The sequence below is a fragment of the Leguminivora glycinivorella genome, chromosome Z (genome assembly GCF_023078275.1).
Source record: "Leguminivora glycinivorella isolate SPB_JAAS2020 chromosome Z, LegGlyc_1.1, whole genome shotgun sequence".
NCBI lineage: Eukaryota > Metazoa > Arthropoda > Insecta > Lepidoptera > Tortricidae > Leguminivora > Leguminivora glycinivorella.
The window spans coordinates 29,074,404-29,096,849 of record NC_062998.1 but is presented as its reverse complement, the minus strand read 5'-3'; the positions used below and the strand labels follow the sequence as shown (position 1 = coordinate 29,096,849).

General features: G+C 35.3%; 1 protein-coding gene across 2 annotated transcripts; it reads right to left on the bottom strand.

Moving 5' to 3' along the window:
* Window positions 1-394: 394 nt before the first annotated feature.
* On the bottom strand, window positions 395-11,626 carry LOC125241691 (diamine acetyltransferase 1-like). 2 transcript variants are annotated; one of them, XM_048150283.1, is made up of 4 exons: window positions 11,351-11,615; window positions 9,609-9,660; window positions 4,684-4,889; window positions 395-907 (listed from the first exon to the last, which is right to left on the bottom strand). In XM_048150283.1, exons 1-4 carry the CDS (start codon window positions 11,438-11,440, stop codon window positions 737-739), a joined length of 519 nt encoding a protein of 172 aa, XP_048006240.1. In that variant the 5' UTR covers window positions 11,441-11,615; the 3' UTR covers window positions 395-736. The 2 variants fall into 2 exon arrangements, with proteins under 2 accessions (XP_048006240.1, XP_048006241.1); XM_048150284.1 differs by lacking the exon at window positions 395-907 and adding an exon at window positions 3,585-3,873 and having other exon boundaries at window positions 11,351-11,626.
* Between the last annotated feature and the right edge of the window lie 10,820 nt (window positions 11,627-22,446).

Genomic DNA, 22,446 nt, shown 5'->3' with positions numbered 1-22,446 from the left:
AATAAGGAGATCGTTTGCTGATATTGAAATAGAGATTTTGATGACATTCCAAAGATTCTTCTGGAATGTCGTTTAAGAAATGATCTATATCATTTGTATATTTATTGATAATAATGTGAAGTCTCTTAACGGAGCCGGCGTAGTCCCATCCCATGGATTAAGGCTCCAAAATAAATTTTGCTCCAGATACTGAAAGTAATCATCTTTAAAATCAATTCTTGAGAACACATAGACAGGAGGAAGATAGTTTCATGGCTGTTATGATACTACCAAATGAAGCAAACTTACCTCTGAGTAGTAATAAGTTGATTGTTATGGATGTCAATCAGAATTAAGTTATAACTCACTAAATTAATAAAAAGGACTTCATTCTTTCATAAATAAAGGCAGAAAGGAATCAATAAATGCATTTATTATGTAGGAATATACAAATGCAAATCCGTATGGCCCAAACATGTATAAATGCACAGCATTTTGTGGGGTAAATAGATAGAAAATGTCTTTCTTCAGATAAGTACCAATATAGAGTTTAATAAATATATATATTTATATCAACGTTTAAATTAAGCCATGCTCGTAAAAAGAAACTAATAAATATTTACAAAGGTGTTACTACTCTTAATAATAAGCTCTTCTGCACCTATTGCTAAGTATACATACTTATACACCTCAAAGGAACTCAGCCTATATGACTCTCTCCGTGAAATTAAGATCATAGCATTAATATATGTTTTATTTAGTCCCCTGACGCAAGAGCCTCAATTCTATCGCGATCCAGACGCAGCGCGGTGCGACCCTCGGTGACACGCAGGTCACGCGCACCCAGTCGGTTGTAGAATGCCAACGCAGTAGAGTTGCTCTTCAACACGTGCCAGTCTATACGGTTCACGCCTTCACTCACCGCCCGCTAGTAACAATAACAGATTTAATAGATGGAATTAGTTAATCGAATTTCTATCTTTCGGGGGCGTAAATAAAGTTACATAAAAGGTAGGTTATAAGATAAGACATATCCCGAATATTTGTTTCAGAGAAATCGTAGGAAGTGTATTATAATAATATAAAAGTTAACTACTCCTTCCTTCACATAATATGGCTAACTAGCGAAAGATATTCTGCCATTTTGAAAAATACAGATATATGATTTTCTCGAGTTTTGTGTGCATTCTCAATAAATATGAACAAGCCTGTAGTTTTTTTAAGCTGAAATTTATATCAATTACTCAGGTCTACTGTCCCTTGAAGCTGTGAAAAAATCAAACTTCTAAGCCAACGCAATCAAAAGATAGAGCCGTTTATGCCGCAAATTTTCGACACTTGCAAGGGAATCAAAACCTACAGGGTGCTTCCTGTGAACTCAGAATCTTGAAATTTGGTACGAAGCAACGTCTTATAGCATAGATAAAGGAAAAATTACGAAAACCATAAATTTTTAGTTACATCACATAATATATTTTTTTTTAATAATTTTAACCTTACTACCCATTTCCTCATAAACGCGTAGAGGTATTAAATTGAAATTCATACCAAATACTCAGGTCTATAATACCTTTAAGCTGTAACAAAATCAAACTTCTATGTCAACGCAATCAAAAGAAACAGCAATTTAAGCTGCATATTTTGAAACTCGCAAGTACTCGCAAGGGAATCAAAACCTAAAGGGTACTTCCAGTCGACCTAGAATCTTGAAATTTGGCATGAATTTTTACCATGTTTTTACTAAAGATGTATGTATATGCGATGGAATGGAACGTATTGTGTCGACATGAAAAGAGGTACTTAAATAACAAAGACAAATCACTCAAAATACCTTTTTCGTTGGAGGGAAGTATCTGTAACTGATATCGATAAAAAACCAGTTAGCTAAATGATTTTGATTTATGAACGGAAGTTTAAAAGTAACAAAGAAACGCTTTTGTAATGATGTGATTTGAATCGTGTATGAAAAATTGCAATACTTTTTACAGTAAGTTCAAATTGTTTGTCATTCTTAAAAAGTAGGGCGGAAAATGAATGAATCAGAGTTTGATATGGATTTAACACCACCAGACGCCAGTGACCAGACATATGCGAGCAGGCCTCCATTGCGAATGCAAATCGCATAACCGGAAAAATCGAAACTTAAATGCTGCTCTTTATAATCATTTTCTGAACTGGAAAACGGAACATAAAGTAAAGTCGTTCTCAGAAAGCAGTGTTATGCTATTTATTCTCGAAATGAAAAAAAACCTTGTGCTCGAAGTATTCATGTTGTAAACTATGATGAAGGCAACTAATAATATTGAAAACACTAAAAAAACATAACTATTCAAATTTTTCTGCATTTTTAAAGAGACAAAACCTGAAGGTTTATCAGACTATAAGTATAAAATCGAAAGTACTAACTGCAGTACTAACACCGAACGTAGACTGCCCTGTAAAAATTTTAGAAATTGTAAAAAAAAACAACGCATTTAAATTGAACTTTCTTCTCAAATCTCAATATGGCATGCTGGGCTTACAGCGACGCTCAGATAATTGAGACAGCACACAGTTACATTCATAAGGATGAGCAACCCATTCCTATAACCACCGCAAAATCTTTACAATATGGAAGATTCCAAAAAGGTGTAGGGTGAAGATTTTATCAACACTGTTTAATACTGAGAATAATAGTTAACACATTGCTACATCTGAACGTAGACGAGGTAATCGAATATTTTATGCGCATGAGAATCAACCTTATCCACTTCGGGTTCCTAAGAGCTTGTACTGAATAAACAGTTGATACCGATGTTGTGGTTTTAGCTGTGTCATGGATTTTTAAGCTTCCCGAAAATATTGAACTGTGAGTCCACATCAGAACAGGAAATGAACCACCACTTTTTGTCAAATGACAAAATTGCAGCTTGATAACTCTTTTCTTTTATTTTATTTTTAGTTACTAATTTACCAGAAAGAGCAAGGGAATTACCAATACATATGCCACACTTTAACTGGATGTTACACGGTGTCAGCTAGTGTTTAATGGAAAAGGAAAAAAACTAAAATACCTACTTGCCCGATTTTAATTTCAGAGCCCCAACAACAACAACATCCGTGCAGTCTGTATTATTTAAATCAAAAATCATGCAGCACACTTTTTAATTCAAATTTGTTGATTTCATATGGAATGGCCCTAATATACTGAAGATCAACTTATTGTGTCAATTTAATTTCCTAATCTCAAGCGCAACGCGTGTTTGTCGTCAACATTGCACAGCTGGAGAAGAAGAATGGGCAACAGTTATGGAGTCCCCCAACAACTGCACAGATTTTAACAACAGCCATGCACAGAGCATCTCAGACCTCCTCAGGTTTTCGCTGGAGATGATAAATGGTGTGGTATCTCAAATGTTGTGCAATGTCCTAAAAATTCTTGTTTGCGTTTCCGAGGCCAAAATAGAACTTTTCAGGACACGTAATAGGCTGATTTTTGACTATTAAAGTGTTTTGTTATTCAATGAAGACTTATTTATTCACTTGTAACATTTATAATTATTAATTACAAACTATGCTCATCAATTCGGTAAAATACATAGGTACATGTCATAGGTAGGATCCGGAGTAGCGGTGGCAAATTTCACACAGAAGGTAATGGAGTCGGTTTAATAAGTAAAAACGAAACGACTTCGGGGAAGTACCAAATATCATCAAAATAAACTTCCTATGCAAGTTAATTTTTTTAATATCACCATTATCACCGGGGACACGTGTATGCAATTATCATTGCACAGCAAAGGAGCAAGAGTGGACTGCAGTCGCCCAACAACTGCAAGAATTTCGGCACCACCCCTGTTGAGGCAATAGTTGAACTTATAAGGGCTTCACTAAACGTGGTTCATGGCGAGGTGTCTGAAATGTTGTCCAACGTTTTGAAACGATAGATATAATTTCACATACAGTTAAATAAAAGCTTGTTTAAAAAATATTGAAGTTTAAATTTATTTAAACCACATGCATCACAACAAAACTTTCTAACCTTAGATAACTAAATGAGCATGGTAGTATTTTTTTTTTCGGTTAATTGGACAGTAGTAAATAATATAAAATAGACTTTAAAAAGGATCAAGTAGCCTATTTCAATGTTTCTTTATTTCAATACTTACTTTATTTTAATACATTCAGCTCTGGTAAAATGAAACTAATGATTAAAGTGCCTACTTAGGACAACTTTAAGACAAAATATTTTTTGTTTTGATGTCAATTCCTTTCAATTTTTTGAGATTTGAGCACGCGGAAATATAAGCCTAAAGGCGGCTTCCCATTAAAAGAAAAAGAACATAGTACCCGTAATTAGTTACACATTAATATGGACGGTCTACAATAAATATTTAGCTCTTAAAATAGTACCTTAGAAGGTAAATACCCACATATTTTTCTACATTCTCTTAGAAATTATATGAATAATAAGAATTTATTTCTATTTTATAGCCATAAACTACTGCCCAAGTTATATCGATGTATCAATAGTTTTATCCTCTCGGAATAAAGATTTTGGGCAGTCAGTTAGTGGGCGTGACTTTGCTTTCAAAGCAAATCATCAATGGGTTTGATCACTAGATGATGTTTGGCCTCGGTTATTCGCTCATTAATTAATGCTCAAATATCAATCTAATATGCTCATTTACTTCTACATGTAATGCAATCTGGCAATTTATTTACCCGGCTGAGCTCCTGCATGAGCTTAAGACCTATGCCCTGGCGACGCGCCGCGAGTCGCACAAAGAGATCCTCAATGTAAAAGGCACGACGAGACCAACTTGAATATGCGCGGTTGCACAGCGCGGACCCCAGTACTTCGTTGCCCTTTTCGGCCATCAGAACGAAGAACCATGGATGTTCGCAGTTGAAACCATCTTCCACCAGATCTGTAACATGACATTTACCTTCATATAATTTTACCATGACAACTGCAGGTTTAAGGGCACAAAGGGGAAACACTGATACAGCGATTAGTCTACTCGTACGACGTTTATGCCATTTTTAACCGACTTCAAAAAAAGGAGGAGGTTCTCAATTCGACTGATTTTTTTTTTTGTATGTATGTTAGGTACTCGATATCTCCGAGAATCATGGACCGATTTTCAAATATTTTTTTTTAATCGGTTAGGTATAACCCCGAGATGGTCCCATTGGCACCAAGTCGGGGTCTGATGATGGGATCCTGGAGAAATCGAGGGAACTCTTCAAATGTTATAGGCACATGTAATGTTTTTAGTGTATTTTTCAAAGGTACACCAGTATTTACGCCTCATGGTAGTAATTGTATGTGGCTGAGCTGATGATGGAAGGTCAACTCCTCAATGGTTAGGAGTTAAAGGATAATTCTTTCAGTACTGTACATATATTCGGACTGATACATATAATATCAATAGGAACCACTAAAAATCAACAAATAAATAAACTTTTTAACAAAAAATAAAACCGCCTTCAAAAATAAGCGCGTTACAAAACACGGAGAAACTAAAAAGCAAAAAATAATAAACCTTTGAATTCAGATTTCTTATCGGATTGCAATAATTTAAACATCCAAATTATAAACAAATCAATTATTTTTGGAGTCGGGGCCAGCCTGCGTATGGTTGGGTGGGGCAAACAGGAAATAGCAAGGCGACGAACAGGTCTGGTACCGACTACAAAAATAATTGATTTGTTTATAATTTGGATGTTTAGATTATTGCAATCCGATAAGAAATCTGAATTCAAAGGTTTATTATTTTTTGCTTTTTAGTTTCTCCGTGTTTTGTAACGCGCTTATTTTTGAAGGCGGTTTTATTTTTTGTTAAAAAGTTTATTTATTGTTTCTGCCGATCCACGTTCTTGCGCAGTAAGGATTCCAAAATTTAACGCAGATGTTAATCTTAAAATTTAACGCAGGTGTTAATCTTCACAAACATATTTTTTTCAAAATCTCGTTTTTTTTGCTACTCGAGATTCTACGTAATTTAAATTCCGCGCAACTAAATTTGTCACAGGAATTAATCTTCACAATCATTAAGCGCTCGAGGCCTAGAAGTAAACCTCGCCGTTAAACTTTGGTTTGGCGAAATTGTAGCAGTAAGCATCTTTATAGTGTTATTAGAAATAAATAAAAAAAAAAAAAAAAAAAAAAAAAAAGAGCGTGCGACTTTCAATCCGGAGGTCGCGCTTTCGTATCCCGGGTAGCTACGAGCCGGGCGGGTTGTCTATTGTTTGCCCGACAGTCATTTAACATAATATTCATATGCCCGAATCTAACTTGCCTGAATTTCATTTTCCCGAATGATTTGTTTACCATAAAAATTGTATGACATACTGGTTGTTTATCCGAACATTACCTTCCATAATCATACAATGCCATACTATTTGTTAGCCATATTATTAAGTGCAATAATATGGTTTAATATAATATTCAAACGCCATAAGGAATTATTGCCATATTAATTGTTGCCCATATCATTACCTAACCTACTTTCTGATAGCAGTTTCATTTTCCAGGGGGTTACAGTTCTAACCTAACCTAACCTACTTTTCAAGCAGTTTCATTTTCCAGGGGGTCATAGTTCTAACCTAACCTAACCTACTTTATTATAGCAGTTTCATTTTCCAGGGGGTCACAGTTCTAACCTAACCTAACCTACTTTTCAAGCAGATTCATTTTCCAGGGGGTCACAGTTCTAACCTAACCTACTTTCTGATAGCAGTTTTATTTTCCAGGGGTCACAGTTCTAACCTAACCTAACCTACTTTCTGATAGCATTTTTATTTTCCAGGGGGTCACAGTTCTAACCTAACCTAACCTACTTTCTGATAGCAGTTTCATTCTCTAGTGCTTCTAGTAGTGTCGTCTCTGTGATAATTACGCATTTATGATTCATATTGATGATTCTGCCAAATCAAATTATGGAAATTGACTTTTCTGGTCGCTAATTTGGATGACAAATGATGGTATGGAATGTGGTAATTACTGATTTCGATGATTCTGACAAATGACATTATGGAAACTGACTTTATGGGAAACAAAGTTTCTGGCACTTGATTAATATAGTAAACAATGATTATAGCATAAGATGTTATGAGAAACAATATTATGATTGTTGAATATGGTGGCAAATAAAATTATGGCAAATGAAATTCTGGCAAATGGGGGTATCCCAGCCGGGTTGGATAGGTACGAAAGCGCAATTAGATTTTTGGAAGTTATGTATTAAATGTCATTTGTTATTTGCCAGTCTCTTTTCGGTGTAGAAGATAAGATTACCGAGAGTAAACCGGACCAATCCTCAGTTACTTTCGTAAAACTAATAAGAGTTCCTACGCCAAATCTTGGGCTTCGTTGTCAAAACAGACACCAGGCTGCCGTGAACCGCGGCGAATGCCGGGATAACCATTTAGAATATACCTCATTTGATGCCAGGCTAAATGTATGATTTCAATGGACTGGTTGACAGGTATCAAGTTTGGCGGCGTAATATTTTCGGCGTTCACTTAAATTTTATTTAAAATCGAATTATGTAGTTGATAGTTTCGTGATTCTTATAATTCCAATGGAGTGGAGTGTAAAACTGTAAATAGTAGATAAGAAAAGTACTTGGCAAATTCTGTATTCCTAATTAGGTGCTTAACTTCAATAACCTCTCTTGGCTCTGTTCTGTTTGTCTTTTAGAAAAGTTAATTTCCCTACTTCACCCACATCTTTCTTGACTATTCGATGTTATATTGATCAGTATGTAAGTGGGGACGCAGTTTAAAAGCAAGCGGGAAAGAACGAGAGCAGATTTCGCAAGACGATGCGGCCATAACAAACCATATTTTCTGCCAAATCGATCTCTTTAGGCTCGTGCGAAATAGAACCTTGTAATTCAGTAGGTAATCTTTAACATTTTATAGTCAGTGTTAATGGTGTAATCGTATTGTAGATTTTTTGACTATAACATCACTTTATTAAATAACAAGCATTAAGCGCATTTCTCGATATACACACTCTACAGTTTCATCATTGACTTGAAACTGGAACATATGTTTTTTTTTTGGGAACACATTGTAATCAATATCTGTGGTACAATATAGTGATATTTTTGTTTTTTGTGGCGCTAGAGGCGCTAAAGCACTTATAAAAAAAATCCGCCAAATCATCGAATAATTAGCCAAAAAAGCTATGCTATGAATTGTTCGACACAGATTATTTTATTATAAATCACATTAAGAAATAATCTATGGAATCAGGCGTTACTTTGCGGAAATCCATGATAGTCATATCATAACCAAGAAGATTACTTCGCGGAATAGGAACACTTAATTCACGGGTTAGAAAAATAATTTTCTTGATTTTGATAGTTCAGATTTCCCAATTTCGTTACTATAGGGAATGTTACGACAAAGTTTTACGCCACAGTTCAACAAATTAACGCAAACTAATAGTAAACCATAGAGTAGCTACGTTATACGTTAGTTCGGTTCGTATTCGTATGCAATAACCATTAATTAAAAAAAAAAGTTATATCTATGATATAGATGCATCAAGGCGATTCGTTTACAGAGGGTATGTGGCCTGTGGCAACTACGTTTGACGTGTTGCTTCCCTGTCACGCTCACGCTTACGTGCGAATTCACAAATGCAACAAATGTGTTAAAAAAGGTTCGCGGCAGGCCCACCACAATGAATGCTTTTGACTCGTATCTTTATCTACTTATAGCTAATCATAGAAAAAACTATCATATTCATACAAATTTAATATTGTAAAAACACCAAACAGAGAATGTATCGAATCGAGAAACGAGAGCAAGAAGCAAGATTTACGCGTGTAGCGACCATCATGATGCAAAAATTTAACGTTTTATAATAAATAATAAATATTGGGGGACACCTTACACAGATCAACCTAGCCCCAAACTAAGCAAAGCTTGTACTATGGGTGCTAGACGACGATATACATACTTAAATAGATAAATACATACTTATATACATAGAAAACATCTATGACTCAGGAACAAATATATGTGCTCATCACACAAATGAATGCCCTTACCGGGACCGCGGCTTGGCAGGCAGGGTCACTACCAACTACGTCAGAGCGGTCGGTTTTTGATGAGTAGTTTACGTTAATTTGGCATAATTTGTTAGTTTTTAAAAATACCGGGATCCCGGTATTACTAAATTAAATATCGGTATTGAAATCTGCCCTTAAAAAGGCGGGATCCCGGTATTGAGAGCCCTAGTATGTACTTGAAATATATTCCCTTCTAGTTTCCTCATCTTGACTGACTTTACTGTGCCAACCTTCGATTGGGTTATTTTTGCGGATTCTTTTCGTGCCTGATGGCTCTTTGTGACCACAAAGTGAATTATTTAGACAAATGCGTTTCGGTTGTATAATCGTCAAAGATTTACATAACCTGGGTGCGTAGCCGAATGGCACAAACGTTCACGAAACGCTCACGAAACGAAACGCTAGTAGATATATATCTCTATCGCTCTTGCATATTGGCGCGATAAAGCCGAACTAACTGGCGCGGCGTTTCGTTTTCGTTTGGCGTCGGAGAAATGCCATACGGCTACGGGGCCTGATGGTCAGTACCAATTAAAAAAAAGCTCATGATGCTCTTACCCTCCGCTGTTAGTTTGGGACTATCTGGGAATCCTTCGTATGTTGCCAATTCCTGAAATGATTATAATGAAAAATGTAATAAACACATACTTACAATTCCATTTGAACGTATAATTACTCAAAGTTGTAAACCACTTGCAAAACAATAAAAATGCGAAGATATTTTTGAAAGATTTTATCTACTTTCACCAAATAGTTAAAAATAAACAAACAATCCACAAAAAAATCCACCGACAGCGTTAGAAGAAGATTATTTAAATATTTTCTTCATATCAATAGGTCGCCTGCCTGCCAATATGTTGGCCGATTTTTTGGGTTCCGTAGTCAACTAGGAACCCTTATAGTTTCGCCATGTCTGACCGTCCGTCCGTCCGCGGATAATCTCAGTAACCGTAAGCACTAGAAAGCTGAAATTTGGTACCAATATGTATATCAATCACGCCAACAAAGTGTAAAAATAAAAAATGGAAAAAAATGTTTTATTAGGGTACAGTGCGTCCCCCCCCCCTCTAACTTTTGAACCATATGTTTAAAAAATATGAAAAAAATCACAAAAGTAGAACTTATAAATACTTTCTAGGAAAATTGTTTTGAACTTGATAGGTTCAGTAGTTTTTGAGAAAAATACGGAAAACTACGGAACCTACACTGAGCGTGGCCCGACACGCTCTTGGCCGGTTTTTTTTCCCTCCATTAGGTCTGGTATAAAACTCATGGGAATTAAAGATGGGCATGAGATGTGAGTTTTAATAACCAGGTACTTAGTTTACCTACTATCAAACATATTATAGTTAAAGTTAAAAGAGTTTTGCCCATCTAGGTAAAATATACTCCTTAGGTTAGATACGATAATTGACTGGGCACTTAGAAATTGTCTATGTTGTCTTCTGCATTCAAAATTCAGAACTATTTAGTCAGTGGTGTTATTAATTTTAGCAAAAGAACTATAAATATAATAATATTTTCTGTTCAAGGAAACGATTCGTTGAACGTAAAGCTCGTGATGAAACAGTGTCATGATTATGATTATGCATTTTTCGCCGAAATCAGCGTGACTTGTAAAATTACTAGGAGAATTTTTATTTGTAAACATTCGTTGCAGTCGCTTACCACAATTTAACGCTTTTAACCAAGTTAGGTTAGGTCACAAAAAAAAAGTTTTAACTTCACGAAAGCATTTCTCAAATTATGTCGTAGGTATTACGAATAAATATTGTTTAAAAATATGGCTTCGCATCTATGGCGGTAAAGCTATGTATTTATTATGATACATATAATTATTTAGAATTAAAAAAAGGTTTTAGCGGCATTGTTACGTTAATAGGTTCCTTTGAGTATTTCCTTTCCAAGACCACGAATTTTCTTAATGCTATCAATTGTTTAGATGAAACGTTTATTTAATAGGAAAGACAAATAAAGGGGTTCGTAATGTAGAGATTAACATTGGTACTATTCATTTAATTTTATTGAAACAAATATTTACAGGTATAACAATTTACAGACACCGCATGAAAAAAATGTCCCCAATTCCGGTGTAGGTACACTAATTGAGCTTAATAATCGCGTATCAAAAGAGAGATAATAATCCTGTCTAGATTTTTGATAGTCAATGTAATTAGAATAAATCTTACTTACATAGATAATTGTTTGATAACAAAGCGTTATAATTTTGTGATTCTTATGAATAAACAGCGCAAATTAAAGACAAGCTGAAAAATATGTATAAAATTAAGTGAACTCACTTGAATCATTTCATGGACGATTTTCATGTCCTCAGGACGTGCTAGGCGGATTGTTATATTGTCCGATTTCGGTTCAGTACTATCAGCCATGTTGATTACCGTGTTTTAGTCAGTTGCTATGTGAGCGTGCTTCAAGCTGACACGGCAGCCGGCAACTGACGTAACTTGTCGCGTCCGCGAGCGCGGCTCCCTCCTCTCTTATTCAGTGAGTCCGGATCACTCCGGCCGGCCAGGATGGGGTTATAATCAAAACCATTATCGTAATAAAACGTTATCTACAACATCGATCATTTCGCACTTGTAAAAGAAATAGTGATATTGATACCTTGATAATGTCGTGAATGTAGAAAACACGTGACTTTAAAATAATATTACCTTTAAACTTTGATTATAACATACCTAGTCACTTCAATTTGTAGCCCTATTTAATAATGCCTATACATTACAGTTTAGATTGCTGACTACAACCATAGGCAAATTATCAAGAACTGATAACTATTCAAAAGAAAATATTTATCGATACTCAGCACATGTCTATCTTCTTATCAATTGAATCACATGATTCTCAAAATTTCCCCATGAGGAATAAAAATAACCCCTCCTAATATACCTACTGTCATCCTTAAAATCGAACAAAAAGTAATATAATATCATTATTTCATGACTATAATAGTTCTATCCGGATGACATAATAATCTAACCAATAATAATATTCAAGGTTGCTCCGGAATAGAACGTATTGCACAATGTTATTGTAGCGTTTAACTTATGACGCGCTTGTACATACACTGCCATCTGCAGGAAATAAACCACACTAGAACGCTACGAACGCTTCACAAAGTAGGACCGTTCCGTTTGTCTACTACTGATGTCGTAAGAAGCATAGTATAGTTAATAAGATTCATTACAGATGGCAGCATAAGGTATGTAACTGACTTGCTATCTTAGTTGTGCTTCGAATACCCATGTCAGTTACCTAGGCCTTTTTAAAGATTGACAGTCATATTTAAATGATCAGTGGTAAATAAAATTGTTCGTAGGTTAACTGAAATCATACGGAGTTTAAAAAGTTAACACAGCTTTGGCCAAGACGAATGTCGAATAATCCCCATGCAAAAAAATATGTGTCGCTGTAATTAATTGAATATTCCTATAGAGTACCGTCTCTTAGTGAGGATTTCAGATTCTTTAAAACTGGATAAAATAAAACCAAGATACTTTTGGGCTTTCAATTCCATGAACCAGTGAGTATAAAAAACTCACTTCAATCAATATATTATTTGCGCATGTCGTTATTTAAAACACACTGGAGAGCATAAACTACTTCAGGATATTGCCAAAATATTAAATCGACTTCCATTCTTGCCCTTTTCAATTTATGGGAAAACAGCAAATTGTTCTTACCAATAATCGGCATATTGAGTTTAGGAATAAAGTCACGAAGGTAAAGTTGGTAAATCAGGTACAAAAAAGCCTTTAAAATTCTGCGAAACGGTCTAGCATTTGTAGGATTATGTGAATTCTGGCACAACAGTGAACTTTGTCAAGTTATTAAACAAAATATTCGACATACTCAAAGTAAAAAATCTTACTAGGCTAGAGACACAGAAATCACTGGTCCAAAATTCCAAACCAATGCAACCGGATCTACAGCTGAGGTCTGAAAGGGTATAAGTAGCAGGATAAGCTAAGAAAAATTGCCCCCAGCGTTTTTGGGTCGAAACTATAATCAAAAAATTATGCCTTTTGAAGATGTAATACCCTGCACAAAGTTTCATCCCCCTGTTACCCCCTGGGGGTGAAAAATACCCAATTAACCCCAAAACTGTTTTATTTATGTTCTCCGAAACTATGAAAGTTACGAATTCCAAATTTTGCACAAATATTAATGGCACTAAAAGATATAGGTTGAACAGTTTTTGAAAAATATACGGGAAACTACGGAACCCTGCACTGAGCGTAGCCTAAAAAAATATCTTTTTTTTTTAATATTTTGATTGCAGGACCGAGACGTTGCGTTAGTACATAGTAAAATAAGTAGTGCCTACTAAGTAGTACATTCATTTAATCTAGTGATGAAGAAACTTTTATTTATAATTTACAATAAAAAACTTAATTATATACAATATAAAACTCAATAATATATACTATAATGTAAACTAATTTAACTAAATACCTACTTAAAAAATAAACTTATAATAAATAAAAATGATACTAACAGTTAAATAAGGAAGTACTAAATAGGAAGAAAAAAAAAGTCATAGAAAGAAAACCCGACAGCGAGTCCTCGTGCGGCATCGACCCCAGGACGCTGGCATTACCTCTCTGGATTGCTTACATTCATTTTATTTTTGTAATGTTATGTTTTATTTTTGTTATAGTTTCGACCCAAAAACGCTGGGGAAATTTTTCTTAGCTTATCCTGCTATACCCTTACTTTAGTTACTTAACTATTAAAGTAATTACAACTTAAAAAGCCAAAAGAGAAACGTAATGGGTTTTTTTCTACGGAAGATACACCCTCGAGACCTCTTCGTATGGTTGCGAAAGCTTTATTTGATATCCGTATCATAACCTCCTATCATTAGCCGTAAGTATAAATGATGCTAAGACCACATCGAGCTAGTTTTTATCAATATTCGTAGTCAAGGAAAAGACTATGACAACCCAAACATGATGAGTAGGTGAAACTAATGACGGAGACCTTTTTAGGGTTCCGTAGTCAACTAGGAATGTTTTATTAGGGTACCCCCCCGACATGTAAAGTGGGGGCTGATATTTTTTTTTCATTCTAACCCCAACGTGTGATATATTGTTGGATAGGTATTTAAAAATGAATAAGGGTTTACCAGGGGCGGCTCACTCCGCGATTCTATCGCCGCGCTACAAGTACATGCTGGCGGCCGCGAGATCGCGGCCTAATAATCAGGGGTGGCGCGCGTTCTCACGGAACGTACGTTCGCACTTTCCATTGTTACTTTACGTCGCGAGTTCTTTTGAAGTTTTATATGCGATGTCCGCTTGTGAATGGGTAATAATGCTTAGTTAAATAGACATCATGAATAAAATAGGACAATCTTACACAGATCTACTATTGATTAAGTCCCACGGAAAAATTGAATAAGGCTTGTGATGTTGGGACTTAAACAAAAATATATAAATACTGTATACACCGTGTTTCACTTAACACTAAAAACCTGAAAACCGTTTGTTCAGAATCGAGAGTAGAATCGATTGAGCTATATCTTGATGGGGGTAATATTTTTTGTTTTAATTTGTATTATTAGTTATTGTTTACGTGCCCATTCTACAAATTCGTAATACAACATTGTGCATATCATATTGATAGAGGTTGTATACCTTTTTCAGTATTTAGGGGTATTAATACTGGCTGGTTACTTGGACGATTATTTTTTCCGCTACGAGTTTGACGTTGTGCGTCACTTTAATTTTAAAGTTTATCATAAGTCATAACAAATTGAACTCTTACCTAATTAAAACCTTGTCATTTTGGATGTTAGGTTTAAATTTGCTTACTGCGTCACCTGGCCAATTTGAAGTTTACTGTGACACAGTTTAACGTGCTTTACAGTGACATAGCTGTCTATTGGTAAACCTTATGTCGGCAGTAACGTACACAATTAATCAGTTTTAAGGTTTACGATGGTAGCTAGCAATTATTTTATTGAGTGTAGAGTTAAAAGTCGAGTAGAGCTGCACAGAAAATTAAATATTTAATTTAAAAAAATAATAATCATCAAATTAAAAAATGAATATTCTAGATACGTTTAAAAAAATAAAAATCAGTTGGGGTGTCTGAGGTTTTGAGTGATACCGGAAACACGGTGTATATACCTAGAAAGTACTCAAGACTAGAGTATAATAGTATAACATTTTATCTGAGTATTAATTCATTTTAATCCATACTATCCATAGGCAACCCTATCGTCCGACGCTGCGCACGTGCGGCTCGTTTCTTTGTTAGAATTTTGTAGGCATTTAAAAGGCGGCATTTCGTGAACATCAAAGCAGTGGGCCTTCTGTACTTGTACTATTATATATTCTGTGGGTTTACTAAGATCGTTTTTTGATAATATTAATATTTTCGGAAATAATCGCCCCTAAAGGAAAAAAAAAGTGCGTCCCCCCCCCTCTAACTTTTGAACCATATGTTTAAAAAACATGAAACTTTATAAAGACTTTCTAGGAAAATTGTTTTGAATTTGATAGGTTCAGTAGTTTTTGAGAAAAATAGGTAAAACTACGGAACCCTACACTGAGCGTGGCCCGACACGCTCTTGGCCGGTTTTTAGGGTTCCGTAGTCAACTAGGAACCCTTATAGTTTCGCCATGTCCGTCCGTCCGTCCGCGGATAATCTCAGTAACCGTTAGCACTAGAAAGCTGAAATTTAGTACCAATATGCATATCAATCACGCCGACAAAGTGCAAAAATAAAAATGGAAAATTTTTTTTTATTAGGGTACCCCCCCTACATGTAAAGTGGGGGCTGATATTTTTTTCATTCTAACCCCAACGTGTGATATATTGTTGGATAGGTATTCAAAAATGAATAAGGGTTTACTAAGATCGTTTTTTGATAATATTAATATTTTCGGAAATAATCGCTCCTAAAGGAAAAAAAAGTGCGTCCGGCCCTCTAACTTTTGAACCATATGTTTAAAAAATATGAAAAAAATCACAAAAGTAGAACTTTATAAAGACTTTCTAGGAAAATTGTTTTGAACTTGATAGGTTCAGTAGTTTTTGAGAAAAATACGGAAAACTACGGAACCCTACACTGAGTGTGGCCCGACACGCTCTTGGCCGGTTTTTTTTTATTATTCAGACCACTTACACTCACACATCAAATAGATAGATAGCAAATAAGTATAAAGGATAATAGACCTCTCCAGGTATAAACATTTATGGAACTCCTTCCATAAATGTTTATAACGAAATGATAAAAAAATTACTGAAGCTCAAATCCCACTGGAAAATTTAATTGGATTTTTTTCCGATAGCACGAACATCGTAGTAGGTGATCACAACTCGGTTTTTTTTTAGCCACTTAAAGGAGGATTTACCTGCCATAGCCTGTATAAAGTGTTCCTCACATATGATCCTCCTGGTGGCATCAAAGGCGTGTAGGGTGTATGTATAGTTCTGCCTCGTTCCGCTAGAAGACATGCTGAGGAATGTGGGCTCACATTTCTGCAGAAGTTCGTTGCGACACAAAAAGCTAGAAGAAATCAAAAAATATTTTAAAGAAGATTTACATAAAATTCTAAGTACCACCAGGTGTGGCTATCATTAAAAAGTTGTGTAGATTGGGTTCTTGAACAAAAATAAGTACTCAGAGAGTACTTCAGAAAAGGAGTCGTCGAGGATCCCAGTCTTACGACTGAAGCACTTTTAAATACTCTGAATAATCATTATACCACGGTATACCTGGAGTTTATGTCATATGTGTTGAGATTATTGACAGACTTCAACAAACTCTTTCAGAGTGAAAAACCGCTACTGCACCGCCTTAAGAGCAAGATACAAAAAATATTACACCTGATGAGTAACTACATACCTAAAATTGGCTTATATCAAACGATCGGACGTATTTAAAGTAGACAATCTCGAGGTTTTCTTGACATAAATAAGATCCATCTCGGAGTCGAGCCCCAGGAAACTATCATACACCTGAAGTCGAAACCAAATCCTCCTCCATAATCCGAAATTGAAGCAGTTATATCTAAGTGCTTGTCATTCTAGGTACTTGAAAACTGTAAAAGAAATAAAAAACAGATTTAATGTTGATGACCCCCTTTTTCACTGTATTGATATAGTAAATCTAGCAACCGCTCATAAATACGAGGATAAGGATTTGTTCGGCTGTGTTTAAACGATTTCCTGTCCTGGCAAAACACACTGATCGCCAAGAAATTGTCAATGAATGGAGACAGCAACAGCATGCTCTTTTAAATCATGCTGAAATAGGATTGACACCGAATTCGGAAGACGAAGAGCACTGGGCTATTTTAAAAGACAACAGCGGAGAAACACTTTTTCCCTACCTGAAAAAACTGTTCGATCTTCTGTTGGTTTTGCCTTTTTCAAATGCCTGTGTGGAGCGAGTTTTCAGTAAACTGAAACTCATTACATTAAGACCAACCACCGAAACAAGCTCCACACAACCACAATCGCAGCACTCATGAATACCGCAGAAGGGACTAAAAATGGTTTGATACAATTTGTGCCCAGCGCAGGGATGATGCTCCGAAACTAAAATACTAATCGGTGAATTATGAGTTATTTCAGGTAAGCAAGCTTTAAGTAGGTACAGTTTTCGTTGTAGTTTCGTCGTTCTTTCGTAGTTGTAGTTACTTAGTCGGTAGATTATTATAGAAACCAGCCGCTTTCTGGGATAGTTTCCAAGAAACCTGCGTACCTACTTGACACGCGTTGCCTGTAGTCAATAGCCATTTCTAACACAAAGTTTTACCTGGCTGTAGCTGTATTATAAATAATATACAGCGTGTGTATTCCATACGGGCGAATATCTTAATAACGATTAGTATCGGACCCAAGCAGCTTAACTATATGTTTTCTTTTTGAATAGACGAGATTTTTTTTATACATAATAATTCAGCACGCAATGTATTACGTCCACATCAATTAGCGTACCTACCTAATTGTCATTACGACATGACGTTTATGTCATGTGGAATTAAGTTGGACGGCGTACATTGCCGCTTGGTCCGATTTAAAAAATTAATTACTCTTAATTAATAACACTTTTTAACAAAATAATTATCCTATGCGATTCGTTTGATCGGATACTATAATTGGATACATTATTCGCCCGTATGGAATCCACACGCGGTATAATAATAAATATTGGGGGACACCTTACACAGATCAACCCAGCCCCAAACTAAGCAAAGCTTGTATTATGGATGCTCGGCGACGATATACATACTTGTATAGATAAATACATACGTACGAGTATATACATAGAAAACATCAATGACTCAGGTACAAATATCTGTGCTCATCACAAATAAATGCCCTTACCGGGACTCCAACCCAGGACCGCGGCGTAGCAGGCAGGGTCACTACGCGCTAGGCCAGACCAGTAGTAGAATCATAAAATAAAAAAAATAAATTATAAATTTTATAATGTAACTTAATAATCGTAATTATTAAGGCTGGCGACTACTAGGCTCGCCGAATCGAATCTCAATAATTCGCCATCTGCTTCTACTATTATACAATGTCCATAGGCGACAATGGCGACGCGTCGAATCGAATTCACCGTTCATAAGTAGCGGCTCGATTAGACGTAAGTGGTTCCTGTCGTACTATTATTTACATATATGATTTTATTTGTTCTTTATGTTTTATATTTCTTTATTTCTGTATGTTGCCTTTCGTGATTTTTTCTCACTTAATGGCCTCATCGGAAGACCAGCACTGGAATTCGCCAGCAACATGCTGAGGAAGCCATTTCGTGGCACTTTATTATTTTATGTTAGTCATAAAAAATTGTTTCTTGCTGTACTTACGAATAAATCATTATTATATTATTTTCTATATAGGTACCTATTATAGTCTGTTTGGAAAGAAGTGAAATATGTATAGGGGCCTTATACATTTTGTAACTCTTTCCTCGCTGATTCTACTCTCGAGTACATTATCACGATATGATAATAATAATAAACCTTTTTTATGATATGTTTATATGTTTTTATATTGTTTTGTAAGTGTTTTTTTTATTTTACTTTTATACTCATATTGTAAAAAACCTAGCTTAAGAGAAAAGATAAATAAAGGAAATAATAAACCTGATTTACTTTCAGAGTTGATTTGTAACAATTAATCGCTTAATTAAGCATTCGCAGTTTAGTTTTGTAAATTTTGTGTAAATTAATTAATTTATTGTTTTAAATAAAGTAATTGTAAATTTCTGAATATTGTAGAACTAGCTTTATTAATAGTGTGTGAACCAACCATTAAAATCTTCATTATTTATGGTTCATTAATATTTCTTGTATGTGGGTAGCTTTTGCACATTGTAATTTTTTCCTGTCACCCGTTGACCACGAATGGTGCGAAACGTCAGGATGAATTGTAAATTCATTATACGCGATTAATCCGTTTCCATAGTTTTATTTAACGCTTAAATAACCCTTAAATGACCTGACCTTGACAAATATTTATTCAAATTTGAATTTTGACATTCTGTTAATATGTAGAGTCGAAAATGCATGCTGTATTATATAGGTACATCACTATGCATTTAAGGGTTAAGATGAAATATAATTAGGACCGTATGACATGAATGGAATGACCAAAATTTATAAAATAACTCCGTGAAGTTTCATGAGTGAGCCACATTACTTACAATTACACACATTTGTAACTCTTCTCTTTCCTCGCAGATTCTACTCTCAAGTAGGTCACGATATAATAACAAAAAGCCTAATTTTCTTTCAGATTTGATTCTTTATTAGTATAAAAAAATAAAAATTCAGTCGAATTGAGAACCTCCTCCTTTTTTTAAAGTCGGTTAATTAATCGCTTAATTATGAAGAAATATATTGTGGACCCTATGACATGACATGAATGAAATGGCCAAAATGCATACTCAGTGAAGTTTCATAACTAGTAGGTATAGCAGTGGTCGCCATGCCCGAAATCGGTCGGACTCGATCATCATCATCATCATCATTTTATATTTATAACAAATTTCTAACTGTTATGTACAATGTACATTGTACATGTTAAGTAACATTCAGTTTTTTTGGTGTTAGGTCGCTCTTATTTTGGGGATATTTAAATGGAGCCTGCCGAAGTTATCGAGCGGATGAACATAACCACAGACGACATCGAAAATCACTAAAATACAATGTCAAACTAACTAATAACTGATGACTAAAAAACACGGAGCACTTAAACAGTTATTCAATTAATTAAAAAACATTAGATTTTTTTTTCATTTTTTTTAAGTTATATCACGCCAGCGACACTTCCAGATTGTTCACCAAAGTAAGCCTCTGTAATAATAACTGATTAGAAAATATGTAGAATATACTTATTTTTATCTGTGGTATAACAAGGTGTTTTTTTTTAATTGAATACCTACATCACAATACATTTGCTCCCATATAACTCACTCAACGAAGCCTACCTCATCGGAAAAACTCGTGTATAAGCGAATTTTGGCATAATTGAAGGGAATGGTGTGTCTAATTCACAATACTAATCTCTATTTGACCTAAATACTTAGGGTACTTTGATCTTTTTAATTATTTACAGGTAGGTACAACAATGGCTTGGCAACCCCCTACCACCTACTGAATGGGGATGGGCCAGAGGAGACGATGGCATCTCAAAAGCCGGTGACAACAAACGACCCTGTGGCACCTGACTCCATTTTGAAAACCATATTTTGCTGATGCAAGACTGGGTGTGGGGTGCGACGCGGAGCTTCCTTCGAAGTTACCGTCGACGATGATGATGATGATGAGAGTATTTTAGAGATAGAAAATAATTAGCATTTTATTTATAGGAATAAACGTGCCGTACATAAATAAATGTATATATTTCTTTATTTTACATCTTGTCCCCTCCATATTTCATGAACTATTGATCCCAGATAAAAAGTGTGAATACCTTTTTTGTAGAGAATTTTATGAAGATTGTTTGTATCTCAGAACATTTTTTGCTATGTGCCACAGTTTAAGAGCTTTTCGCGAAAAACTAAAAAAGGGACCTTTACACCCTCCTCCACCCGTTATATCCACCCCCACCCCTGAGTACTTTGAGTATGTGGATTAAGACACCATTCCCTACAACTATGCCAAAATTCGCTTATACACGAGTTATTTCCCCCGACAGGCAGTTAAAAGTGTTCGTTGGGCGTGCTAATACAGGCTCGTTAAAAGGAATCGACAAACTTTAGAGATACGTACGTGCACGTTCGTCATGAACACTGGCCACTAATAAAAAAATAAAAAAAGTTTAAATAGAAATTTGTGTGGCGGTAATCTGGGTGTTTCAACTTATGGTACATTTTTCCCGTCCTAGATTGATAACTAGGATTGTTTCATTCATTTCAATGAGTAAGCCTCAACCTTATTAATTTTCTTTATTGCTGAAAGTTGCTCAAGTGCCATTTTTTTCCATGGACTCCGGACTTAACATGATCGATGTTGGGCTTGTACTGACATTTTTAAGAATATTTCGGAAACAGTTTGTCTCTTTCCTTTAAAAAAAAATGTCGAAATTTGAGCCTGATAGAATATTTTGCTTTAGCATGAAGCGATGTTTTTTTTTATTACAAATGGGCTTACTCTTGGCCACAGACTAGCCGAAGGCAAAGACGTGACGTGGCGCGATGGAGTGAGCTCGCCCAGAAGATGCCTGTTCACTCTTGATTTGATGGTTGCCGGGTTATATGAGCTCGTAAAATCGTTCTATTTTCGATATATGTAATTCTTTCGGCGGTCGTTTTGGCTTTGATGATGTCGATGATGATATCCTATAATCCCTCATTAGAGACATCGCGCTGTCAGAAGGGGTTTGCATTGCTTACGACCCCGCTTGGCCTCCGTCAGGGTAGCCGGTTTTGGTTTTATCAAAAATAATTTCATCGAAATCTGGTTTAACCAAAAAGTTTTTCACTGGGTCCTGATTAGAGATTGTAAAATCAGTTCCGGGGTTTTTTTTAATTTCCGGGGACTGACTCTTTAAATTTATTAAAATGTTCATTTTTTGCACGAAGTCATATAAAAAAATTAACACTTTATTAAACTTATTTATTTTTACACTAATGGTTATGCTCGTTTGGATCAAACGATGTCTAAAAAATAGGTTTAACATAACAATTGTATAATCAACTAACACGAATGTTGTTGAGAAGGTACCTAACTCAAAACTTTCGTAGTATCTAATTGAAATAATAATACAGAGATAACCACAGACAGTATTATTTCCAAACAATAATGTTAGCTTTGAATTACAGTGCCTATTTAACAGGTATTTTGGAGTTACCTTGAAGTGGAAACTACCTAGTCCATCAGCCAAATCAAATAAGAAAGCC

Excerpts from the sequence above, each read along its gene's own strand:
- LOC125241691 (XM_048150283.1), bottom strand. The coding sequence starts at position 11,440 with ATGGCTGATAGTACTGAACCGAAATCGGACAATATAACAATCCGCCTA. Across the intron at positions 9,661-11,350 it reads TCGTCCATGAAATGATTCAA|GAATTGGCAACATACGAAGG; the intron begins GTGAGTTCACTT and ends TAATCATTTCAG. Across the intron at positions 4,890-9,608 it reads TCCCAAACTAACAGCGGAGG|ATCTGGTGGAAGATGGTTTC; the intron begins GTAAGAGCATCA and ends GTCATGTTACAG.